At 40.0% G+C, this 18506-nt stretch overlaps 2 protein-coding genes across 2 annotated transcripts in view; one reads left to right on the plus strand and one right to left on the minus strand.

Annotated features, from left to right (window-relative positions):
* Positions 1-11604: 11604 nt before the first annotated feature.
* LOC109148645 (ATP-dependent DNA helicase PIF1-like) lies at positions 11605-13522 on the plus strand. Its single transcript, XM_019296381.1, has 4 exons — positions 11605-11647; positions 11862-11965; positions 12053-12752; positions 12873-13522. The coding sequence occupies exons 1-4, from the start codon at positions 11605-11607 to the stop codon at positions 13520-13522; spliced, it is 1497 nt and encodes a 498-aa protein (XP_019151926.1).
* A 4567-nt stretch (positions 13523-18089) lies between these two features.
* LOC109148646 overlaps positions 18090-18506 on the minus strand; it is a 705-nt gene continuing 288 nt past the window's right edge. Inside the window, exon 1 of the mRNA XM_019296382.1 lies at positions 18090-18506. This exon is cut by the window's right edge and continues 288 nt beyond it. Coding sequence (XP_019151927.1) covers positions 18090-18506 — 417 coding nt within the window.

Consider the following 18506-nt stretch of genomic DNA (forward strand, 5'->3'; position numbering starts at 1 on the left):
CACAAATTTGATCGCCAGGGTCTCAAATTTATCGATCGATCCCGGTTGCAGGGTACGGAACCACTCTGCCGCCCGACCGGTGAGGGTCGAGTAGAAGGCCCTGCACATCACGACGTCTGAAACGCCCTTCAGCATCATGTTGCTGAAAAAATCATTCACGTGGGCCTCAGAATCTGCCCGTCCATCATAACTCTTCTCTCTAGAGACCTTTAAGTCAAGCGGGTAAGGCTGGGCCATTACCGCTGCTGTGAAAGGCGTCTGGTGGAGGGTCGATTGGTTGACCGGGGGTGTTGCAGGGTACGCATTCCTGAGCTGCGCAACTTCCGCCTGGAGGTTATAGAGCAATCCTCGGGTTTCGTTGAGCTCGGCGGCTTGAGCGGCTTGGGCTGTATCCCGAGCGCGTCGGCGTCGGTGAGATCTCGACCCGCTATACCCAGATGAAGCCTCCTGACTAGCCTCCTGCATCTGTACGTCTTCTTGCCCGCGGTTCGGGTCTTGGGGTCCCAAACGCTGGCGCATCTCCGGTCGAAGACGATCAAAAGCCGCCACCCGGGCAGTTTCTTCAGGGTCCTCCGCTTGAACGGCCTGAGCTGGTGCCTCCATCGCATCAGCACCCCCCGACCCCAACCGCAAATGAGCCGAGCGTCGAGCCCAGGATGCGGACTGACGCTGCGGCTCTACCTCTGCGGTCGGTTGTACTGGAGGGGCGGCGGCTGGAGCTGTGTAAGCAGGCGTATATGGTGGATAACCAACCGGGGGAGTGTAGCACATCGGTTGGCCTGGCCAATACCCATACGGCGGAGGTGGGACCGGGTACGGATACTGGGCGGGATACATCATCGGCTGCTGCTGGTATGGCAGACCGGGTGTTGGGTATCCAGGTTGTATGTAACTCACCGGCTGTTGGGCGGCCGGGTATGCATTTGATGGATGCGGTGGTGAGAGGTTGAGGTTGAGGTCCATCGTCTGACCATGCTGTTGGGTAGCATAGTGGTCGGAGGAGCTCGCCGCATCCGCCTGGTCGTCGGCAAAGTTGTTGTGTGCCCACGGATACATGTTGATATAGAGACCGGGTGCTCGTCAAGACGTTGGTTTCTTGCACGGGTCCCCACAGACGGCGCCAAAATGATACTGCTAATTATACGTAAGCAATATGAAATAACTCGAGACCAATTAAAGCAAGTAAATGTCTTTATTGATCACGGTAAAGGCCCTAAGTACAATCTACTTGGTTGCTCTGAGTACCGACTGACTGCGGTCGGGATTCTCTAACAACAACCTATCGATCGTCCAAAAGTCCCTCACACTGTAGCTACTGTGGGTATTTATAGCCGTTATGCCGGGGACAAGTCTCCAGCCGTTCGGCATGTCCTCCACGTAGCCACCACGTGTCACCCTCCCGGGTGCCCTATCTGTCGATGTAGAGATCCGCCACGTGTCCTTCGTCAGCTCTCCCGCCAAAGGGCTACCGCTCGGTGGTTGACATCGTCGTTCGGGCAACTCCCAGTCGGACCCCGACCGGGTTCTTCACAAAGAGCCCGACCTGTTACCTGCAAAGACAAAGAGAAAAGGACAAAGGCTTCTCGGTCGTGGTGAAGCTATGCCGGTCGGGATATTCCCTACCACTCATTATACATTTAATAAGACAGAGTAACCAAGTTACATTTTCTATGGTAGAATGGGGAGTTCTATGCACCTGCTGAAATTGTGGCCATTGAAGGCTCTTTTGGATGGATGTACATCTCATGCATGTCACCAGGATGTAACAGAAAGCTTTCTGGACAATTAAGTGATCTGATTTGTACACACTATGGTAAGAAGTATCAAGAGGGCATGGCAAGGTATCAGGTCAAAGTTATTGTTCTAGATAAAGGTCTACGAGATGCTCCCTTCCTTTTATGGGATAGAGAGTGTTCTGAATTAGTTGGTATCTCAGCACACAGTTTGTACACGAAGTATAATAAGGTAAAGTAACAGTACTGTAAAATTTAACACTTCATATGAACCGTGTTTGTCTTTTTTTTTTTAAGTATGCTATTTTCTTTATTTTAGGTTCCTAACATTCCGAGAGAATTGGAATCCTTAGTTGGTCTGAGAATGATATTTAAGATATCATTAAAAATGGAGTTCATGAAGAGAGCTAATTCAGCCTACACTGTGATGAGAGTTCTAAGGGATGAAGTCTTAGTGTCAGCATACTGTTCTAAACTTATTGAAGACCAAGAGAAGGACTTGATGACAAAATGATAGATGAGGATGGGGATGAAGATGAGGAATCTGATCAGGTTGTTATTTTTAATAAAGTAAAATAAATATTTACATTTTTAAGTCTATGTTTGACATGTTTTGGACTAAATCAACTTTTAATATACAGGAGGCTTCTAATGGAGACAATGAGGTCAACAGTCGATTAAGTATACAGCAGTCTCAAAGTATAGACATTGAACCTGAAGATCCTAATGGTGTCAAGAGATCGCTTCTGGATCAATTCTCCTCTTCTAGGAAGAAGGGAAAAAATGTTGTTGTTAAACAGGAAAAAATTTAAGATCTTGGATACTACAGACTATTACCGCATTTCTGTGGTTTTTATATTTTGCCCTGCTCAATTTCTCTTTGTTTGTGCTGAACAATTTCATTATGTTTCAATCTAAAATAGACTCTTTGACTTTGTTGTTTACCTATGCTTTCTTTTTATACACTGTGTTTATTAGTTTATATATTGTTAGATATATGAAACTGTATGCAGGGCAAGAATGAAGGGAGCAAGCAAACAATCTGAGAAGGAACCAAACACAAGGAAGCAAACACAATCACAATCAGTTAAGGAAGCAAGCACAGTCAACCAGTGGACCAGAAGAGGGTTTAAACTGATTTAATTTTACCCATCTGCTAAATTTGTAGTCAAGTTAAGTCTGTATTTTTAATTATACTATATCTACTGTAATAAAACTCACTATTTGCACTATATACATACTGCTATATTCTTTCAAACTCACACAGTTTAAATATCATCATTAGCAAACTAATAAAAAAGACACACATCTACCAATAGTAAAACAGTTACACTGTATAGAAAACATATAATCAATCAAACACACTAATGGTTGAAATTAAAACACTAAAATTGAAAGTAATCAAATATACATTCACTTTATAGATAGTCCTACATTCTATACCTTTAAATCAACATTATTTTAATTTAGATATATAGTTGGTCAAGTTCAAATGCAATTCAACTTTAAAGTTAAAATTTAATTATAATAGATAGTCATACATTCTAGACCTTTAAATCAATATTACTTTCATTTAGATATAGACTTGGTCAAGTTAAAATGTAATTAAACTTTAAGGATAAAATTCTAACCAAAATAATAGATTGACCAGATTATAAGTATATAGTCCTATTTTCTACACTTTTAAATGAACAGTAGTTAAAAATTATATTTGACTTTGTCAATTGAAAAGTAGATAGTCAATTTTAGCACTAACTCAATTAAAACCCAAAACAGCAATCAAAACAAATTAAAGAAAAAAAATAGTCTTCTGGTGTAACCTGTGGGTGTCCCCCTTCCATATATTTCAAAAAAAAAAAAAAAACAGTTTTGGATTGCTCAAAATTTATTTTAAACAATGATAGATGATACACATTCGTATGAAACATAGCTGAGTAATACTTCTCTTTCTAGAATTACAAAATCACACTGTTTTTTAGTACATATCTGTAAAAAGTACACTATAGAGAACTATTCTTTATGACAACTAACCTAAAAGAACCTTACTTTAATTTAGATATAGCTTTGGTAAAGTTAAAATTACATTATACTTTAAGGACAAAATTGTATCCAAAATATTTGATTGATCACAGTATAAGTAGGATGAGAATTCAAAATCAATTCCAATTAACCAACGATAGAATTACAGGAGAGTATATCTCAGTCTACCTCTAACTACTCCTTTCTAATAGGATACAGACAGTAGACTCATTCTAACCATAGAAAATTAATCATAGGTTATACATTTATAAACACAGATAATAATATTAATACTCACACACCCCCTCAAGCACACGGTGTTAGAGACACAACGTTGAGCTTGTCTCGAAGAGCTATAAATCTGGGTTCGGGAAGAGGCTTGGTGAAGACATCGGCCAGCTGATCTTTAGTCGATACAAAATTAACCACAAAGTCCCCGCTGGCAACCTTATCACGGACGAAATGATAGTCGATTTTAACATGCTTCGTCCTGGCGTGGAAAACTGGATTAGCACACAGATATGTTGCTCCTAAATTATCACACCATAGAGTAGAAGGCTGCCCAGTGTGTAGACCAAGCTCACGAAGAAGAGAGACAACCCAAGTGACTTCAGCGGCAACATCAACTAGGGCTTTATATTCTGCTTCAGTCGAAGAGCGGGCCACAGTCCGTTGCTTCCTTGATAGCCAAGAGACGAGATTAGTCCCGAGAAACACCGCATACCCACTAGTGTTCTTCCTATCAAGGACAGCCGGCCCAGTCAGAGTCGGAATAGGCGTGAATGGTAGCAGCCGGAGAAGAACTAAGACGAAGCCCATAATCCAAGGTGCCTTTAATATACCGTAAGACCCGCTTGACCATGGCCCAGTGATCAACTGTTGGAGTATGCATAAACTGACACAAACGGTTCACTGCGTATGATAGATCCGGACGAGTAATAGTGAGGTACTGTAAAGCCTCAACAATCCGACGGTACTGTGTGGGATTATCAAACGGTTCATCAGATGGAGTTACGGCCTGTGTGGTGGATGCGGGTGTGGCTAGTTGCTTGCAGTCAACCAAACCAGCTCGATTCAACAAATTAGACATATAACGACGCTGGGATAGGATCATGCCGCCTTTAGTGTCCACAGTCTCAATGCATAAGAAGAACCCCAGTTTGCCAAGATCCCGGATCTTGAACGCAGTAGCCAGCCGGCTTAATAAAGTATTAACCAGTGTAGCATTGCTCCCCATCATAATGATGTCATCGACGTAAACAAGGAGAAAAACCTGACACCCATCTGAGCTGTAGTAGAAGAGAGAGACATCCGTCTTTGACGCATTAAACCCTGTGGTAAGAAGAAAGTCACGCAGCTTCTTGAACCATGCACTCGGAGCCTGTTTCAGGCCGTAGAGAGACCTTTGCAAGTGGCAGACGTGATTAGGGTGAGTCGGGTCCTCGTAACAGGGAGGTTGCTTCATATAGACTGTTTCGGCTAGATGCCCATTTTGGAAGGCATTGTGCACATCTACCTGTCGTAGAGTCCACTTGTTGGTGATGGCCAACGAAAAAAGAAGTCGAACCGTTGTCGGTTTGACCACGGGACTGAAGGTGTCGAAGAAGTCTTCTCTGGCTACCTGATTAAAACCTTTCGCCACAAAACGAGCCTTGTGCCGTTCTACCGAGCCATCTACAGTACGCTTGGTGTGAAACACCCACTTACATCCGATTATATTCATAGTAGGATCAGGTGGGACCAGACGCCAGGTGTTGTTATGCAGTAGAGCATTAAACTCCTGATCCATGGCATCCCGTCACTGTGGGTGCCCAACTGCTTGAGAATAACATGTTGGATCAGCAGTGACTGCAGTTAGGGCGTGGAATTCTTCATCAGTGCCCTGTGTCATGTGGCGGAGACGCATAACATGATCCCGCTCTTAAGGTTGTGCCCGACCCCGAGCCCGACCCCGCCCCCGAGAAACCGGGACAGTGAGCTCAATGGCCAATTGTGGCACTTCTTGAGCTTTTGGCTAGGGGTCAGAGTCGTGTGGTATAGTAGAGATAGGGCTAACTGCAGGTTCATTGTGAACTGGTACTATGGGACCAGCTGCCCACGGCACAGGCTGTGGCTCAACAGCTCGCGGTGATGTACCTGTGGCAAACGGAAAAATAGACTCGTCAAACCGCACATGGTGACAGATATAAGTCTTCCCACTAGTTAAGTCCATGCATCTGTATCCTCGAAAGGACGGAGGATACCCCAGAAAGACACACGGTGTGGAACGAAACTCTATTTTATGCCGATTATAAGGCCTTAGATATGGGTAACATAAGCACCTGAAGACACGTAGAAACTGATATGGGGGTAACTTTTTGTGAAGGCAGTAATATGGACTTTCAAAATTTAATGCTGAGGAAGGTAGGTAATTGATTAGACACGTGGCTGTTTTGAAAGCATGATCCCAGTATTGTTGTGGGACAGCCCCTTGGGCGAGAAGAGCCAAGCCCGTTTCGACAATGTGTCTGTTACGGCGCTCAACTCTTCCGTTTTGCTCATGCGTGTAAGCGCATGATTGATGGTGATTAATCCCAAGGGTTTGAAACGTGGTATGAAGTTTGCGGTACTCACCCCCTAGATCCGACTGTATAGACTTGATAGAGCGCGAAAATTGCCGCTCTACCAACACACGAAACACATCAAACATTTTATAGATGTTTGATTTTACCCTTAATGGATAAAACCAGCAATACCGGGAATGATCATCAACAAACAGAAGGAAATAACGATAACCACTAGACGAGACAACTGGTGCAGGCCCCCACATGTCCGTATACAATAGATCTAGTACATTGTTGCTAGATTCTTTTATCCTATCTAATTGAAACCGAGAGGACTTGCCGAGGTGACAAGCCGTACATGACTCGAAACTAGTTTTATTTTGAGTAACTGAACAATGCTGAAGAATTTTATTCTGCACTAGACTATGTGGATGACCGAGTCTGCGATGCCAGATTGTGGGTGTTGCCCGGGAACTGACGAACGCAAAATTACTCCAGGACACAGGTAGCTTGTACAGACCTCCAGAAGTTGGGCCTTTAAGAAGCGCCGCCTTGGTTTTGGAATCCTTCACAATGAAACAACTGTCATGAAATTCAAAAAACACACTATTTTCTTTAGCGAATTTTTGAACTGACAATAGGGGAACAGTTAATTTCGGGACATGTAATACATCAGATAGAAACAATTGTTTTGACAAAGATGGGATTGATGCATGGCCAACCCGTGAGATTACTAAACTTGTACCGTTTCCCACCCGGAGCGTATCCGGGCCATTATACTCCTCCGCGGATGTTATCATGCCGGCATCGGGAGTGGCATGAGCCGTGGCACCCGTGTCAGGATACCACGCGTCGGCCGGTGGTACGGATGTGCCCGGGGACTCGCCGGACACTACAACATGGGCTTGCGCGGGTGGCTGCGTCGTGTACCGTTTATAACAATAGACCGCGATATGTCCTTGCGATCTACAAATTTGACAACGTGGTACACCACGCTGATTTCGGCCACCCCGATGATTTCTGCCACCTCTTCCGCCACGCCAATGGGACTGCCGGCCACCATCACCGCTGTTTTGATTATTGCTGGACTGGGAGTGTCAGCCACCACTGCCTCGGCCTGTATAGAGCGCCGACGGCGAACCACTGCCAGCGTCCGGAAAGTCATCCGCCAATATGAAATCGGCGGCCTGCAGATGATCAGTGAGATTCGGGAGCGACACCGGCGCATGAGCGGTGAGAGACGTAGCGTATGCACGGTACTCCAGCCTCAGGCCTCTCAGAACATAAAGGTTATGTTCGGCCATGGAGAGAGGCTGTCCAGCTTGCGCGAGTGCCTCTACCAGGAGCTCCGCCCGTCCAAGGTAATCGCCCGGCGTGGAGTTTCCTTGCCGGAGCGCCTGGAATTGGCCCAGCAAACTCAGACAACGAGCCTGCGTGTTGGAGCCGAGAGCGGTGCAGATTGATTTCCAAACGTCGGCGGCGGTATTCTGGCCAACCGCGAGATGCAATACCTCATCTGACATCGAGGATATTAATAGAGAAAGGATCGACTGATCCTGGAGTATCCATGTTTTATACGCTGGGTTCGGGGCTGTCGCCGTAGTGGTTGTGCTGGTACCGGAATTGCCGGAGACCGTGGTGAGAGTGGCTGCCGGGCATGGGGTGGTTCCATCCACAAAGCCGATCAAATCCTGGCCTCTAAGAAAGGGTATTACCTGGGTTCTCCAAAACAGAAAATTCCTAGAGGTTAATTTCATGATATAAAGTGGTGTGCTCCGGCGAGGGGGTTCGGGTTCGCCGGAGATGAACCGCCGGCGGCAGATGGAGTGCGATCGGTGGAGTTCGACGACATGGGTAGGGGGTAGCGTTTTTGTGGTGGAGGATCGTGTTTAGGCTGATACCATATGAGAATTCAAAATCAATTCCAATTAACCAACGATAGAATTACAGGAGAGTATATCTCAGTCTACCTCTAACTACTCCTATCTAATAGGATACAGACAGTAGACTCATTCTAACCATAGAAAACTAATCCTAGGTTATACACTTATAAACACAGATAATAAGATTAATACTCACAAGTAGATAGTCCTATATTCTAGACTTTTAAATGAACATTACTTAAAAATTAAAATTGACTTGGTGAATTAAAAAAAAAATATATATATATATATAGTATAGCTTGCTGAAAATCCAATCTAATTATGATTGTCGTAACTAAATTAAAAACCTTACTAAATAGAATACATTACTTCAAAAAATTTTAAAAAAAAATCAATGTATTCAAGAAACTTTCAAGAATTGTACAAAAAATATGATACACGTTAGAGCCTTCAAATTACCAGTAAAAACTCACACTGATGTTTAGTACATTACAAGATCACACTGGTATTTTCAAATTGGCAAACTATATCATCATGTCAATTTTTGTATAAAAAAAAAAATACACATTAGAGGACTGTTTTTGATGTCAACACATCTAAAATAGAAACATTTCAACAACTACAATTTACAAAACTAACAACTATTGTGTACTTTGAAGAGTAATTACTGATCCCATACTACATAATATATAATCTACTAATTTGTAATGTGAAGACTAAGAAGCTGTGATATCTAAGAATCTGGCAGCACTGCCACAGATCATCGTGTAACATGTATTCAATCTTTGTGCAAAAAAAAAAAAAAATGTCAAAACAAATAAAGATTCCATGTATTAAAAATCTATTTTAGTTATTCAATATGTGCATCAGAAACAAAGATTCATCATTTGTCAAAGACTCAAGAACGAACACAATTTTTTAAACTGATTTAAATATAGCCGTTTGTCAATATTTAAACTGTATACACAATGCTATTTTACTTTAAAAATCACACATTTAAAAGATTTTCATTACCAAACTACCAAAAAATAATAACATCTAACAATAGTCAAAATGTAACACTTCACAGATAATCAATCAAACACACAAATTATGTTATTCAAAAACTAAACTTCAAAGGAATCAAATAGTTTAGCCATTTATACACGGTCCTACATTATAGACCTTTAAATCAACATTACTTTCATTTAAATCTAGACTTGGTCAAACTGATTTAATATATACTTGGTCAAACTGATCAAATTCTAAACAAAATAATAGAATTCATCAGAGTATAAGTATATAGTCCTATATTAAAATCTGAAAAATATGTATTTCTCATTTAGTAAGTGATCAAATATACTATCTCTTTATAGATAATTCTACATTGAGTAATAATTACCATCACAGTTAGCAGGCCATCATCTAACATGTATTAAACTGTAGTGTACAACAATGGCATCAGATTTAAAGATTCATCATTTGCCAAAGACTTTAAAACAGTGTTAGTACATGTGTAAAATGAAGAAGTGCAAAAATATAAGGGGGAACATGTGTATTCAATTACAGGAATAGTATACTGCATTGTGGTTTTCCAAAAAAAAAAAAAACTGAACAATCATAATCATTTTAGTATATGTCAAAACATTAATGATGGTCACCCAATAAAGCATTCAAGATATAGCAAATATGCATACTCCAACTACAAACAGATATCATAATTGCAACATTCAAAACAACATACCACATGAGGAAAATTGTTTCTTCTACACTAATAGGGAGCAAAAGGAAGCAGATAATGAACAACCAAGGTATAGTCTACACTATAAACACTTTAATTTTTAGTTTACCTTTTTGTGGTTTTATTTCACTGCACACATCCTCTTCTGCTTCATAAATGTATAGCTATTCCTACCACAAATCGGAAGTCTATTTACCATTATCGAGATCCAATAACGATCTTCGAGTAACAAACGAAGATCGGGCACTCAAAATCGAGATCTTCGAGTAAAAACGAAATCGGCCACTACAAAGAAAGATCTTCGATTAACAAACGAAGATCGGGCACTCAAACCCACGATCTTCTACTGAAAACGAAAATCAGCTGTTATAAATTCAAACGAAGCTAGGGTTTTGAAAATCCAGTCTCATCGGATGTTAAAGGTCATGAAGACCTTACAGACATATTCTAATCTTGGCTAAATTTGTACAAAGCTCAAGAGTGTGTTGTGAGATTAGGAAGTCTGACTTCGGATATGGATAATGTTAGAGAGGAGATTAGGATAGTGTTAGAGAGAATGCTAGCTGAGAGTTGGGTGGCCAGATGCTGGGGGTGAGGATGACATCCGTATAGTGAAGAGTTTGATCAGTGGGTCGGGTATGGGCTATGTTATATATTTGTAGGTTGGGCTTTGCATTAAAATAAAAAGATCTTGGGCTAGATTACATCAATGTTTAATTATACATGTTGGGGTTGTTGGCAGCCCATACTTAAACAATAATTAAGTAATTTTAAACATAGGTGCTGATGAATTCATATTAATTGTTTTAATTATTTGTGTATTTAAGGTACATTATTTTTGTAAGAAATGTACATTAGTTGCATTTACCATTTTTTATTTGATTTTTAATTATGTTACACGATACTGTGTAGACCATGGTTAATGTATTCACGATTTAAAGTAATGCATTATTTCTTATAATACATAGCTTCTAATAGTCTTTAAATATGTTACCATTTTTACATTGCATTATTTCTTGCACTGTACTATGTGGCATTTTTTAGTACTGTGTTTGTCATGATCCACGCAAGATTGTCGACCGTGAATGTCAGAAACAGTTTTAATTAATACAAAATGTACATTATTCACAAAAACGTTATTAACTATGTTAGCGTTTCGATATTGCATATATTATATTTAGGTTACACGGTACTGTGTGTACCATTGTAATTTTAATACAGATCTTAATTCATGTATGGTTTTTGACAATATTTTTTTTTTGTCATTGCATAGAATGTAGAGAACAACGATACCATTCGAGAAGAGAATACTAATGATCCACAAATGGAATACACACCACAACCATATTGTAATTCAAATGATAGACCAAAAAGTGATCTTACAACAGGTAATCTATTTAAAGTTTGTAAAATTTTATTTAACAGGTTATAACATATTACAAACATGTTATGTCTTTTCAGTTAATAAAGAATCTTTGGATATACAAATTAGTACGCGAAGCATGGAATATACAACCAGCAACAGTAAATCAAGGCATTTTGTGTTAGGAGGACGAAAGCCATTACCTTCAAGTGCAACAAGCGATATACTTAACGGTTGGTTTTTAGTTAATGGCCAATTACTTAATTGTTTTTATTCCAGTTACATATTATATACAATCTATCATTAAAAATGTTAAATATGTTATATAAAAGGTACCTTCACAATGTCTGAGAACAAACGACCACCTCTACAGGATATATCCAATGGTAAGTATTCTTTATATCATTTTTGTTGCTTAATAAATGTTTTTTTTATGCCAGCTAAAAAAAGTAAACTATAAATTAATTAGGTAACACAATCTGCAACAAAAGGAAATGCATGGATGAGGGTAAAACTGTTATCCAGTGTAATGTTGTCAACCGACTGTTATCCATGTTCTATGTCCATAGTTATAATATGCGATTGATAATACTATCACAGATTTGATTTTATCTGAAGATGAGAAAAATAATTTTGCACTTCATGAGATACAAATAATGTTTTCTGCTATGGGAAAGAGTTTGAAAGACTTTCCGTTGATGCCAGTACCGGATTTAGAGAATCATGCTAGAACCACCAATCGGTTGATACAAGAGGAATTAGCATATGATATTAATGTCATGATGGAATAGAATGATAAATTGGTGCATCAACTCACCGAAGAACAAAGGGCTATATATGGAGAAGTATTGCAAGATGCTGAGAATAATCTGGGAGGCCTGTTTTTTGTTTATGGATACGGTGGAACGGGAAAAACATTCTTATGGAGAGCATTGTCTTCTGCTTTAAGGTCAAAGGGTGATATAGTTTTAAACGTGGCATCAAGTGGCATAGCATCTCTTCTACTACCAGGAGGTAGAACTGCGCATTTAAGATTTTCAATACCAATAGCTGTTAATGAAGATTCAACCTGCAACATCAGTCAAAGTAGTCCTTTGGCACAGTTGATAATGCAAAGTAAGTTGATCATTTGGGATGAGGCACCGATGATGCATAAGTTTTGCTTTGAAGCTTTAGACCGTACTATGAGAGATATCATGCGTGCTAAAAATCCAAAATGCTTGGATATGACTTTTGGTGGGAAAACCGTGGTGTTAGGTGGAGATTTCAGACAGATTCTACCAGTCATTCCAAAGGGAACCAGGCAAGATATTGTTGGAGCAAGTATAAATGCATCATATCTTTGGAGAAGTTGTAAAGTATTTAGGCTAACAAAGAATCTCAGGCTTAGGTCATTGCAATCAGATACTGAAGTTAAAGAGATTGAAAAATTTGCAAAGTGGATTGCTAATATAGGTGATGGAACAATTGGTGATTGTTTGCATGGAGAATGTGAGATAAATATTCCTGAAGAATTTGTGCTAATTTGTGTTGATGATCCAATTTCTACAATTGTTGATAGCATATTCCCTATGTTCTGCAGTGGTTAGAGTGATATTCAATACCTAAAAGATCGTGCTATTTTGGCACCAACTTTGGATATTGTGGATGCAGTAAATGAATACATGAATGACTATAATAATGCCGAAGGAAGGACGTATCTCAGTTGTGATTCGGTTTGTAAATCTGATTCAAATGTTGACATGCTTGCTGATCTGCACACTGCAAAATTTTTAAATGGTTTAAGGTGTTCAGGAGTTCCAAATCACTCATTGACTCTAAAAGTTGGCTCACCAGTTATGCTTCTAAGGAATATTGATCATTCATTGGGGTTGTGCAATGGTACAAGAATGATCATTTCAAAGTTGGCAGATCATGTTTTAGAAGCTCAAATACTATGCGGGGCAAGTGCCGGTACAAAGGTCTTAATTCCAATGATGTCCTTAACACCTTCTGATGCAAGATTGCCTTTTAAGTTCCAAAGGAAGCAATTTCCACTAATGTTGTCATATGCAATGATAATAAATAAATGCCAAGGCCAGACACTATCCAACGTGGGTTTGTTTTTGAAGAGACTGGTTTTTAATCATGGTCAAATGTATGTAGCAGTGTCAAGAGTTAGTAATCCTAAGGGATTAAAAATTCTTATTTGGGATGAAACTGTAAAATCTAAAAATACGACTACAAAAGTCGTATACAAAGAAGTATTCAATAATGTATAAAAAAAATTTCATTTAGTTCACTATCCAATTATTTTTTTTGATAATTATGTATACATATTGTCGTGCACTGCACGGGTGCAACTACTAGTAATATAATATAACCATAATTAAATATTCTTGTATTCTATATTCTTCTAGGATTTCTATTACCATCATTAATTATTCCATAGTTTAGCATAATTAAATAAGTTGACCAATACAATGAGTTTGGGCGGGAAAATGCTAGAAAGAGGATTTTACTTCATTGGTCAATTTTTCAATCCACTCAAACTAAGTAAAGTCAAATTATATCATGGACCAGGATTTACATTGTATTATGGACCCTAATATAAAACAACATTTAATTTATATACATATGGTTAACATATTATATACATTCAGTTAATAGATTATTGCATCATTGAGTTAATATTTCCCAAACACCCCTAATAAATAAGTTTTTTCTTAAAAAAAAAAAAAACTAAAATAAAAAGTTATTAAACTAAGACTTCTTAAATAAGAATCTTTTGGCTTCTCAATACGTGTCCATATTAATGGGCAAGCAATTATGTTTGAAAGGGGAGCATTGTTCCTCTTAGGGGTGGGCGTTTCGGGTTTCGGTTCGGTTTTTTCCGGTTTCGGTTTTGGTTTCGGTTTTTCGGTTTTAAAAAAGTTAAACCATTCGGTTTAACATTAAGGTTCGGTTCGGCTTAGGTTCGGTTTCGGTTCGATTTAAGATCCCCAAATTTCAACATTTCCTAATTTTTCGAACATACTACCAAACAATACATATTCACATAATCCAAATTCAAACTCTAAACATTATATAACAAAATAGCAATCCAAAGTTCAAACACAATACTAAGTACTAATTACCAAACATCAGTTAACGTTTTTGCACAACTGACTCTTCAGTTGGAATATTTTTATTGATAAGATGAATAATCATCTATCTGTATAGTTGATATTAAAAGAACAAATGTCAATTACTATATAGTTAATTTTTGGACACAATCTGTCATTGCTAGTGCACTCGAAATATATTCCAGTACTAGAAAATAATTATAGTGCACTGTAAATCAAAATTAGAATGACTGTAAAGCACATTAAATTTATAGAAAAACATGAAACTAAGAAAAATACTGAATATTGTAAATATAACTCAAGTTAGATATAATTGTGAGGTAAAGAACAATTGCGACAAACAACAAAAATGCAATGTAAAAAACAAGCTATAAAGAAATCAAATAAAAATTTTAAGGTTCGGTACCAGTAAGAATGAGAACTGAACGGCGGAGCAAGCATCAAGGAACTTGAATTTACTTCTTTATTATTATTATTATTATTATTATTATTATTATTATTATTATTATTATTATTATTAATTAAAAAAATTATATAGCATTCGGTTAGGTACTAAACCATTCGGGTTTCAAAATCACGAACCGTTCAGTTTTCTATTACTAGTTCGGTTTAGTTCGGTTCGGTTTGGATAAACCGAACCGAAGTGCCCACCCCTAGTTCCTCTTAAATAGAGGAGCTCAAGAGCTTATCTTTCCAAACATTTTTGATGTGGGATCAAACATCATTTCCAAGACTGGTTCCCCTTTGTCTCTCTTTTTTTTTTTTTTTTTTTTTAGTTTATGTTTTTAAATTTTAATTTCATTTTGTATATAATTTTGTTTTAATTATTATTGTATGAATAATATTATTATTGTAATTCGATTTTATTATTACATAATGACATAATAATAATAATAGTAATAATAATAATAATAATAATAATAATAATAATAATAATAATAATAATAATAATAATAATAATAATAACAATAATAATAATAATAATAATAATATAAATTTTCTTTTAGTATATAATGACGGTGAGCACAATAATAATATAACCATAACTAAATATTCTTGTATTATATTCCGTGAGGCTTCGTCTGGTTTATCCCACGTCTGGTTTATCCCACGTCAAAGTGGCTTCGTCTCCCCGAATATGCCTCGGCATCGGCCATCTTCTCCCTTTAAAAGCTGCAGCTATCTCACCATCGCATCTCCGTAGCCAGTCCACTTTCTGGTCGAATGGCAAAAAGGTTCCATTAAAAACCGCCTCGTTTCGCCATTTCCACAGCCACCAAAGTCTGACTCCAAACCGCTCTGGCCATTCGTCCCCAAAACCTTGCTTACAATCCCCCTGCAGGTTCATCGTAAGCCAGCTTTCCCAGTCGAGGTTGCGCATGGCCTCCTCCGTTCGTCGCTGTAGAGACTGTTACCAAATACGGTTCGTGGCGTCACAGCGTCTAAATAGGTGATCCAAGTCTTCTCGCTGTCCTGCACAAATATAACAACATTCTTTAGAAGTGATGTGTCTCCTAGTGCGTTCATAATTTGTTAAGATTCTCCCATGCATAACCAGCCAGATAAACATCGAGATTCTTGCCGGAACTCTTAACGCCCAAATAAGACCCCAAACATTGTCAACTTCCTGTCTTACAGAAGTATCCGCCCACCCATACGCTGATTTAATCGAGAAATACCCCCGAGGATCTGGACTCCAGCCCCACCCGTCTGGAATGTTCTCATCCGCTAGGCAGAAATCGGCGAGGCGCTCCATTTCTTTAGTGGGAAGAGATCTCTGTAACTTCTCCCATTTCCAGCCTCTTACCTTGTCCCAGTAATCTTCCACGTTCGCGTAAAGATCTGGGAGGCTCAGGGTGCCACATAACTTTTCATATAGAGGTTTTGGTGTAAGCCAGGGGTCCATCCAGAAACGAGTCGATTTCCCATTGCGAACAACATGCGTGAGCCCACTCTCTAAGGTTTCTCTACCCGCGCTTATCCCTTTCCAGGCGTTGGAAGTATTTCTTCTACGTGTGGTGTCCAGGTGTGAGCTAGAGCTATGGTGATATTTCATAATAAGCGTTTTTGCCCAGAGCGCATTAAGTTTCGTTTTTAGCCTCCAGCAAAGCTTCATCATACAAGCCTCATTCATGGTCTGCAATTTCCTCAAGCCCAAGCCTCCACATGTTTTATCCGTAGTGATTGTGTCCCAGGCCACCAGACTCATCTTGTTGCTCCCGGATTGTTCATCGCGGCCCCATATGAAACGCCTGGTCCTTTTCTCAATCTCCGAGCAGACACCCTTAGGGAGGGCTGCCGTTTGCATAATGTAAATCGGGATGGCGTTCAGTACCGATTTTGCCAAAGTGACACGCCCGGCTAGCGAGAGAGTCTTTGCTTTCCATCCTTCCAGTCTGGCAGAAATCCGATCTAAAAGGCCTGCATAAGTATTGCATGTTACCCGGCCATGCACAGAAGGCACACCAAGATATCTCCCCAGATCTTTTGTTTCTGCGATACCCAACTTTGCGGCTATTTCTTGTGCAACTCCGAGAGGAGTATTTTTCGAAAAAAATACTTGTGATTTAGTAAGACTAACTTTCTGCCCCGAAGCTTCACAAAAAGACTTTAAACAATCCTGGACCACTTCCACTTGCTCGTATGTCGCCTCGGTAAAAAGGACCATGTCATCTGCAAAACAGAGGTGAGATAAATGGGTCCCGATGGGGCCAATTTGATACCGTTCCAAACCTTATTGTTCACCTTTGACGCAATAAGGTGGCTGAGCCGTTCCATACACAAAACAAAGATAGCCTGGGACATTGCGTCGCCTTGACGAATACCCCTCGTTGGTGTGAACTGTTCCAATCGGTCTCCGTTCCAAATTATTGCCAACCTGGACGAAGAAATGCAAGTCATTATAACATTAATCCAAATATCATTAAAACCTACCCGTTTCAGAGTGTCCTTAATAAACGCCCAAGACAGGCGGTCATAGGCCTTCTCTAGGTCCAATTTAATAGCCATATAGACCTTTTTCCCCCGGGCCTCATGCATGGTATGAATTACTTCTTGGTACACAATCACATTGTCCGAGATTTGGCGCCCTGGTACAAAGGAGCTTGGGTATGGCCCTACGACTTGGGGTAGAATCCTCTTCAACCTATTTGTAATTGTCGTTGTTAGAATCTTGTAGCTCACGTTACAAAGACTGATAGGCCTGAACTGCTTGGCCGTCTCAGGGACCTGCACTTTTGGTATTAGCGCAACTAGGGTGTCGTTCATTCCTTCCGGGAGCCTGCCAGTACTAAGGGCGTCCCTGACTAGCTTGAAGATACTATCCCCAGTAACTTCCCACGTATGTTGATAAAAGCCCACTGGTAGGCCGTCCGGGCCCGGAGCCTTGAATGGTTTCATGTCAAAAACTGCTGTGTAAACTTCCTCGTTTGAAACTTCTCTGTTAAACACCCTCCAAGTCGTTTGGCCAAATGCGTGGGAAGGTGTCGCCAATGCTTGAAACGTTTACTCCGTTGGTGGGCTTGGTGAAAAGATTTAAAAAGAAGGTCCTGGCATGATCCCGCAACTCATTACCCTCCGGCATCCACATCCCGTTGTCATCCTTCAGCCCCGAAATCTTGATACGCGATTTTCGCACTGTGGCCACAGCATGATAAAATTTTGTGTTTCTGTCCCCCGACTTTATCCATTCTTCTCTGGACCGCTGGTACCACATAAGCTCTTCCTAGTAAAGGGTTTCTTCTAGTTGTGTTTGCAGGTTCCTCTCGAGTCTACGCAAGCCACTATGTGATCGACGTGCCAGGATCTTTTGGATACCACCAATTCTGGATAGTAAGCTTCTTTTACGCGTGTACACATTTCCAAACACATCCATGTTCCAACTACTGAGACCGTCCGCTACCCGCCGTATATTATCTGCCAAGTTTTCTTCGGGGCTCCAGATTCTTCCGACTACCTGTTGCAAGTCCTGGTGGGTAATCCATGCAGCCTGAAAATGAAAGAAATTTAATCTATTAGAACACTGCCTCCCATAGAGTCGAATTAATAGAGGCGCATGGTCCGAGGCAACACAAGGTAAGTGTTCCACCACAGCTTCTGGGTACCGGCCGCGCCATTCAAGATTACACATCGCCCGATCTAG

This window comes from Ipomoea nil, unplaced genomic scaffold, assembly GCF_001879475.1.
Source record: "Ipomoea nil cultivar Tokyo-kokei standard unplaced genomic scaffold, Asagao_1.1 scaffold2144, whole genome shotgun sequence".
NCBI classification, from domain to species: Eukaryota; Viridiplantae; Streptophyta; class Magnoliopsida; order Solanales; family Convolvulaceae; genus Ipomoea; species Ipomoea nil.

Bases quoted from the DNA above. Each gene is read 5' to 3' on its own strand.
- LOC109148645 (XM_019296381.1), top strand. From the start codon at position 11,605: ATGTCTGAGAACAAACGACCACCTCTACAGGATATATCCAATG. The intron at 11,648-11,861 runs GTAAGTATTCTT...ATACTATCACAG, and splicing joins TCTACAGGATATATCCAATG to ATTTGATTTTATCTGAAGAT. The intron at 12,753-12,872 runs GTGAGATAAATA...AATACCTAAAAG, and splicing joins TGATTGTTTGCATGGAGAAT to ATCGTGCTATTTTGGCACCA.